This window comes from Danio aesculapii, chromosome 20, assembly GCF_903798145.1.
Source record: "Danio aesculapii chromosome 20, fDanAes4.1, whole genome shotgun sequence".
Lineage (NCBI taxonomy): Eukaryota > Metazoa > Chordata > Actinopteri > Cypriniformes > Danionidae > Danio > Danio aesculapii.
This window is the reverse complement of record NC_079454.1, coordinates 24,068,863-24,076,589: the sequence shown is the minus strand read 5'-3', so window position 1 is coordinate 24,076,589 and position 7,727 is coordinate 24,068,863. Positions and strand designations below refer to the sequence as shown.

The 7,727-nt window shown below is 36.1% G+C and overlaps 1 protein-coding gene across 1 annotated transcript in view; it reads right to left on the bottom strand.

Moving 5' to 3' along the window:
* Positions 1–7,727, bottom strand: part of scfd2 (sec1 family domain containing 2) — a 227,306-nt gene that overhangs the window by 29,456 nt on the left and 190,123 nt on the right. Inside the window, exon 6 of the mRNA XM_056481550.1 lies at positions 3,732–3,877. Within this exon, the coding sequence (XP_056337525.1) occupies positions 3,732–3,877 (146 nt within the window). The remainder of the gene's footprint in view (positions 1–3,731; positions 3,878–7,727) is intronic.

The following is a 7,727-nucleotide window of genomic DNA, read 5'->3' as shown; positions in this document are numbered from 1 at the left end:
CAGACACGACTTAAACAAAAATAATGTTTTAAAAGTGGTAAAAAATTGCTCTCTCATTCACCAGACAGAATGAGGAATGCTCATTTGGGGGATGCCAAGTAACTCAAACACAACTATAGGCTCTATTATAAAAAAGATAGTATTTTTAGGGTAATGACTTCATAAAATATGACGACTGACACTCAAACTTGATTCTAAACTCTCAATAGAAGCTAGAAGTCATAGACTTCAGAATTTTAATGTTTACAGTGATTGATCTTTCGGCATTATTTTAAACATTGTAAGCATTTGTTTCATGTTTTTAACGAATAGAACAGAAGCTCTCAGGAAAGTGCATACAAAAGGCATAACCTTTAAATTACCTGTGAAAAAAACCTTTGCATCAAAATCAATCTGCAGGTTCTCAACCAAGAAAAGCTTTTGTTTGTTCTTTTTATGTTGAATTTCAAGCTGTTAACAAACCTGCAGCAAAAGCTATTTATAAATAGAAGACCTTCTTAGCTAATTAGCCTTTAACAAGTATGAAAAAAAAAAAAAACGAGTACAGATTATTGACCCATCTCTGAATGCGCACAATGCAAGAGCTCTGTCTTTACTAGAAGACATTACTGTGTTACATAAGCGGCTCTTTTCCTCCCTCTGCCCCTCTTTCAGGGTCTGTTTTCAGTAGACAAATGCACACAAGAGCACATGAAACACTCTTACAGGTACAAGAGTGGATGTTCGCTTCTGATAGTTTAAAGCCAGTGACGCACTACGGCTTCCAGTAGTCAAAGACAGTCACACACAGTCTGTCACCGGTCCTGCATCAATACAGTCAGCTGAAAGCACTACAGATGCTATTTATGAGGAAACAGGATGGAAAATTATTATAATATCCGTATGAATCACAGAGACATTCTGCTGTGTATTGATCAGATACACTGAGCGAACTGAGCTGTTTGAACAGAGAATTTTTCTTCCGCGAGCTGAGATACAGTACCGTACATTCATTACTTTTATTAAAAAATGTCATTTTGTTGGTGAATTATGTAGCTGATGTCACTCACAGCATCATGGGATGAAGAAACGGACTCTGTTAGTCAACAAAACAAACATGGAGATATACATGTGTGTATTTGTATCTTGATTTAAAAAAAAATAACGTAATGAATAAACTAAGCATTCTGGAAACTGCTTGCTTGTAGATTATAATTAGCCAATAAACAAAATGTGACAAATGTTTCTTTAGTGGATAATCTTTCTCTGGAATAGTTAATGCTATTTAAATTATAATGTTAGATTTTCATTTGCAAACTCTGACTATAAATTGTTAATTCATTCATTTTTCTTCTGCTTAGTCTCTATTTCAGAGGCTGCCACAGCAGAATGAACCACCAACTATTCCGGCATATGTTTTACGCAGCGGATGCCCTTCCAGCTGCAACCCAGTTATGGGAAACACCCATACACTCTCATTCACACACACTCACACACTATGGCCAATTAAGTTTATTTAATTCACTTATAGTGCATGTTTTTGGACTCCACACATGAATGCCAACTGGCTCAGCAGGGACTCAAACCAGCGACCTTCTTGCTGTGAGGCTACAGTGCTAACCACTGAGCCACCATGCCACCCCAAATCATTCATTACACTGATAAAATTGGTAAGTTTACTTGTGTCAAAGCCAACGTTACAGTGCTAATTTTTGACTTATCAAAACATTTAAACACCACTGAACATTTCTAAAGTTGAAGTCAGAATTATTAGCCCCCCTGTTTATTTTTTTCCCCAATTTGTGTTTAACGAAGTGAAGATTTTTTCAACACATTTCTAATCATAATACTTTTAATAACTAATTTCTAATAATTGATTTATTTTATCTTTGCAATGATGACAGTAAATATTTATTTTACTACAATTTTTCAAGACACTTCTATACAGCTTAAAGAGACATTTAAAGGCTTAACTAGGTTAATTAGGTTAACTAGGCAGGTTAGGTTAATTAGGCAAGTTATTGTATAATGATGGTTTGTTCTGTAGACTATCAAAAAAAATATATAGCTTAAAGGGGTTAATAATTTTGTCCTTAAAATGGTTCATAAAAAATTAAAAAACTGCTTTTATTTGTTGCTGAAAAAACATAAGACTTTCTCCAGAAGAAAAATATTATCAGACAAACTGTGAAAATTTCCTTGCTCTGTTAAACATCATTTAGGAAATATTTAAAAAAGAAAAAAAAAAATCAAAGGGGGGCTAATAATTCTGAATTTAACTGTAGATAACAAAGTAAATGCATAACATATAAAACATATAAAAATCCCACACCTCTTGAGGTGGTACAGGATAAAAAAATAATAACTAATTTGTGTTGGCATATGATTTAGGCATATTTTAAACGTTCATATTTTAAATTATTGATCATTCATGCTTATATCATCAGGTGCCTTAGAATGCCATTATCTACAAAGTACATGTAGAACAGCTACTACATATTACTGTACATGAGCAATTTTATGCAAATGTTAACCTTGCCATGAAACAAATTAAGTTTTAACCAAAATAGCGAAACCGTTTCTACATTATTGTGCAAGCAAGTATTTTACAGTACTTTAAAATACTCAAAAATGTCTCTGTCAGTGTTTTCGAACTATTATATTGGATTTACCAAAGTCACACAAGTGGCAAATTCACATCTGTCACATCCATAACAAAGTATTTTTCTTATGTATGCAAAAAAAGTCAAATAAAGTCAAGTTAAATAAATAGTTTTTGTTGTATACAGAGCCAACACTTATCATTTTGATTAGCATTATTTCGTTTGGGTCGAGCAGTTTAATTCTCAGAATTTCTACAAAGCGTGTTACATACTGTAAACTGGCACACTTTTTTGGTCACATCCATAACGCAAGTTTATTTTCACATTTATATCCAAAAATGTTTACAGATTGATATTTTTCCAATCCCTAACTCTGTGGTGAGTGTGTTTTGGAAATATAAACAAATCATTCAATTTCTTTTAGGCTTAGTCTCTTCATCAATCCGAGGTCGCCACAGCGGAACGAATGCCAACTCATCCAGCACATGTTCCACGCAGCGGACGCCCTTCCAGCCGCAACCCATCACCGCAAAACATCTATACACACTCATTCACACACATACTCATACACTATGGTCCATTTTAGCATACACAATTCACCTGTACCTGTAGTCTTTGGACTAGCTGGGGAAACCAGAGCACCCGGAGGAAACCCACGCGAACACAGGGAAAACATTCAAACTCCACACAGAAATGCCAACTGACCTAGCCAAGGCTCGAACTAGTGACCTTCTTGCTGTGAGGCGAACGTGCTACCCACTGTGCCACTGCGTTGCCAATATAAACAAATATTTTAAAATAATGTTAACATTTACATTCTCTGTGAATTTTTACTGCAAATGTCACATCCATAATGCTGGAATTGCTCACATATAAAAATGAAAATCTGTTCTTAATTTTGTCAACCTTAGGCCATCCAAGATGTATATGACTTGGATGACTTGTATATAAACAATCACTATACACCATGGTTTCAAATAAAAATCATCTGTAATGCTCCACCCCACAAAAATGATCCCCTGCTGTACATCTTATATAGCCTGAAGGTGAGAATATCCTGAGTAAATGTTCATTTGTGTGAACCATCTCTAAGTAGAATTGTGTGTTTAAAGACACAGGAATTGCCCTGTTTATCTCAAGGTTTCTGACCTGGTGGGTTCCATCACCCGAAGTGAACACAGATCTGAAGTTCTTCAGGTGGTCTCGGGCACGAGCGACTCCCCTCAGAGTCCCAAACATGCTCTCCAGGGCAGAGTGAGCACACTCCATCGTCAGCTCCTCAGGACACAACACTCCTGCAGATATACACACAGATGAGACAATCAGCATACAAACACTACATTGGCAATAATAAGGTCAAGAATCTTTGTGTTTTTCTGGAGTCAGATCTGAGTTTCAGTAGTCATGTCAAAGCAGTGAGTAAATCAGCATACTATCATCTCAAAAGCATTGCAAGAATTAGATGCTTTGTTTCCAGTGAGGACTTGGAGAAACTTGTTCATGCTTTTATCACCAGCAGGGTGGATTACTGTAATGGACTCCTCACTGGCCTTCCCAAAAAGACAGTCAGACAGTTGCAGCTCATCCAGAACGCTGCTGCCAGGATTCTGACCAGAACCAGAAAATCAGAGCACATCACACCTGTCCTCAGGTCTTTACACAGGCTCCCAGTTACATTCAGAATAGATTTCAAAGATTTATTACTTGTCTATGACTAAATGGCCCAGGACCACAATAAAATACAGATATGCTCACTGTATACAAACCTAACAGATCACTCAGATCTTTAGGAGCATATAAACTAGAAATTCAAAGGGTTCAGGCACATTCAAATCAAGGCTTAAAACACATCTGTTTAGCTGTGTCTTTACTGAATGAGCACTGTGCTACGTCGGACAGATTATTTCTGTGATACATTGCACTATTATGTCTTTCTTTTCTTTTTTCAAACCTGTTTTAACACATTTTAATCTGTTTTTAATAATTTTAATTTTTTTATTTTCTTATACTTTTATTTCTTGTCTCTTTTATTTCTGTTTATGCAAAGCACTTTGAATTACCACTGTGTATGAAATACGCTATATAAATAAACATGTCATTGTATTTATTATTGACATGCATAATAAATACAATGCTATCTCACTCCAATTAGTTACTTCTTGATTTAGTAGTTAATATGTATGAATTTGTATGATCTTATTTGTACAATTTAGCATGATTTGCTCATCCTCCAATGACGGTTGGGTTTAGTGGTCTGGTTTGGTGGTTTAGTAAAAACCATACATATTCGTATGACTGAACTTTCCTTGTGAGATTGGGCTGATACATGCTTTTTATTGATTTTCAATGATCTGTGTAAACGGGGATCATTATAGCAACATAGTCATTTGTTTGTAAAACATAAAAAAATCTAAGGAAAATGTTTCAGTTTATAGTACATAACTGTAATGTAAACTTACCCTCAGCAACTACATTTAAGTCACTGGTGTATTGCTTGCTTTTTTGATAGTCCAACTTTGCAAGTATATGTCAATTTAATTTACTAACCATAACCTATAAGTCTACTATTGCTCTAATGAGACCATCAAACGTAACCCTAATGTGAAGAAATGTTTGTTTATTAAGCAAATTCTTAAAGAACATGTTTTTCCATTACAAATGCATATTTCTATTGCTTTTAAGGTAAACGCACTTGATGGACATGCATAATATTAACCGGTGACTTTTGCCTTGTACATTAGTGGCGCATTTTTAAGATTTTGTGTCAAGCAATTCAATCATAACGTAATGTTAAAACTGCTGTCATAACATTATTTATCAATATGTGGATATTGTATTCTTGATTTTTGTATTCTTGGAAGATATGGAAATCAAAAATATAAAACAAGAAATATGTTAGGACCATTGTTATTGTTTACATTCCTCAAAATGGTCTATACCCACCCAGAGGAATCCCATGCAAATACTGGGAGAACATGCAAACTCCACACAGAAATGCCTCTTGGTCCAACTGGGCCTCGAACAAGCAACCTTCTTGCTGTGAGGCAACAGTGCTAACCACTGAGCCACCATGCCACCCATCACGATAAATTGAAAGTTTTACACTTATAAATGTCAGTTCCAAAGCAGTAGACCAATCAGAAGAATGTGGGGGTGGGGCAAGCATTGCAAACTTCTGTTACTAAAGTAGTAAGTGGAGATGCATTACAAAGAAAATTGTGAGTGCTGCATCTCGTGTTTGATGCAAAGACACGTTCTGTGTGAATGGCCATTTCTTTCTTTTATGTATCTATTTTTGTCTTTTTAGTTAAGCACCTTAAGAAGAAGCTCTGTAATATCACTGTAACTGTACATTTCTATTCTGTTCTATAGACGACTGAGTAAAATAGAACACTTAATAGTACACTTAAACTGCAAAAATATTTCAGAATGCTGTTTACTCTCCTTATCACCAAATTGATTACTGTACTTGTCACCAAATAAACAGCCAAACAGCCTTGGTGCACATTAAAAACTTCTGGTATTCCTTTAGTAAAGGTAGCAATTCCCATCATTAACTTATTATTACCTCACTATTGTTAAGATGTTTATAGGTACTTATAAAGCATGATCTTAAAAAGCAATACTTGTCCAACTACTACTTTGCTAACAATAAGCAGTAAATTAGAAGCTTGTTGAGCTATTGTAAAAGTCTTTACTGATTTGTTAATAGCAAGACTTAAAATAAAGTGTGATTAGACTTCTTATAAACTTCATAATTTGTATACATCATTTTTTTTTAACATATAACATGCAAGTTGACCTAAATTATATTACAAATATATATACTCGGTCGCATATAATGTTGCAAGGGCAGTACATCAGATTAAGTTTCTATTGCTGAAAAGGGAATCAGAGGACAAAAGCTCTTTTCATTTGAAGGCAACAGCTCCTGGGTTAATCAAAATTTAATGTGCACTCGCTAAACTCAGACGCTGGGGAAAGAGAGAGTGACAGATTGCAAAAGAGAGAGAGAGAGAGAGTGAATGTCTCAGTTTCATTTAGGGGGAGAAAGTGTGAACAAAGGTGTTCGACAAAAACAAACTTTGTTGTCATTCCAGCAGCCCTGATGGTGCTGAAAGCAAAGCGAGTCTGAGAGAAAGCAAATGTAGGACGACACAGCAGCATGGGTGGGTGAAGCTGGCACACAACGTCCACCACGCCAGATGTGGAATGAGAGAGACGCCCATCCTTCACCCAGATCTAAACACCTGAGGAATAGGACATTTAGCCCTGCCAGTTAAACCCCTTTGGACCTGCCAAACCCACAGATGCATGACTTGAGCGGAGCTGTACACTTATGTAAGACTTGCATTAATGGGAGAAAAATGCAAGAAATGGATAGCTGTGCTGGTTTTTGAAATCATAAATTCTAAAACTCATTCCGGCAGCCCAAACGCAACACATCATTTGGACTTTTTTGGCACAATGTGATTTATATGTGGCTTTATGATATAGTATTTTATGCAACTACGAAGCTTATGTATCTCAGATGTGCGTTTAAGTCCTAGCAAACAAAAGATGATTACAAATAAACAATGTTATGTAAAGAAGCCTTATATATTTGTATGATAACTTCAACCACTGTACAAAAGTAGACAAACCTTACGCATTGACATGACAGCTGAAAAGTTCATCGGTGCCTCTCTATCCTCCATTCAGGACATTACCCTCTCACAGTGCTTCAGCAAAGCCAGCAGTATTGTGAAATACTCTACTCATCCCTTCCACAGTCTCTTCCAGCTGCTGCCATCAGAAAGAAGGTTTCGAAGTATTAGAGTCTGCTCGGCTAGACTACTCAACAGCTTCCTCCCACAGGCTGTTATGGCCCGTTGAGTGGTACAGTATGGTGTGGTACAAGCCTTTATCAGGCTTACGTTTCCACTGCCAAAAGGGTACCAATATTTGAGACCAATGACCAATGATTGGTGGACGTGGTGTACGACAGAAAGTTTCAGTCGCCGTCATTCTCGCTCAAGGAAATGCCAAAGAAAGCTGTACAGGTCGTTCACATATTATATGAGAAGTACAAAACAGATGCTTTATACACACAAATGCTTGTGTATAAATGTTTATTACTAACCTTTCTATGAACAGGATTTGATT